The 329-nt window shown below is 71.7% G+C and overlaps 1 protein-coding gene across 1 annotated transcript in view; it reads right to left on the reverse strand.

Annotated features, from left to right (window-relative positions):
• Positions 1-6: 6 nt before the first annotated feature.
• LOC107109713 (zinc transporter ZIP1-like) overlaps positions 7-329 on the reverse strand; it is a 16,668-nt gene continuing 16,345 nt past the window's right edge. Inside the window, exon 4 of the mRNA XM_015410393.1 lies at positions 7-319. Coding sequence (XP_015265879.1) covers positions 19-319 — 301 coding nt within the window. The 3' untranslated portion in view covers positions 7-18. The remainder of the gene's footprint in view (positions 320-329) is intronic.

The following is a 329-nucleotide window of genomic DNA, read 5'->3' on the forward strand; positions in this document are numbered from 1 at the left end:
CAGAGTCCTGGGACAGCCTCAGCCCAGGAGGCGCAGGCCGGCCACGCCGGAGAACCCCAGCAGCACAGCGAGGACGTTGGGCAGGCGGCCGGCAGGGGAGCTCAGCTCCTGGGGCAGGATCTCCAGGAAGGTGACGTACATGAAGGTCCCGGCGGCCATGCCTTGCAGCAGGCTCCGTGCAGTGGTGCTGCCGGGGCCAGAGCCGTGCATCACGGCCATGCCCAGGCCGACCCCCAGCGGAGACATGAGCACGAAGGTGCCCAGCGCGGTGGCCAGCCAGCGCAGGGGGAGGCGGCTCTGGAGCAGCAGCAGGCCCAGGCTGGCGGCCA

The sequence above is a fragment of the Gekko japonicus genome, unplaced genomic scaffold (assembly GCF_001447785.1).
Source record: "Gekko japonicus isolate JY-2015 unplaced genomic scaffold, Gekko_japonicus_V1.1 scaffold1830, whole genome shotgun sequence".
Classification (NCBI taxonomy): Eukaryota; Metazoa; Chordata; class Lepidosauria; order Squamata; family Gekkonidae; genus Gekko; species Gekko japonicus.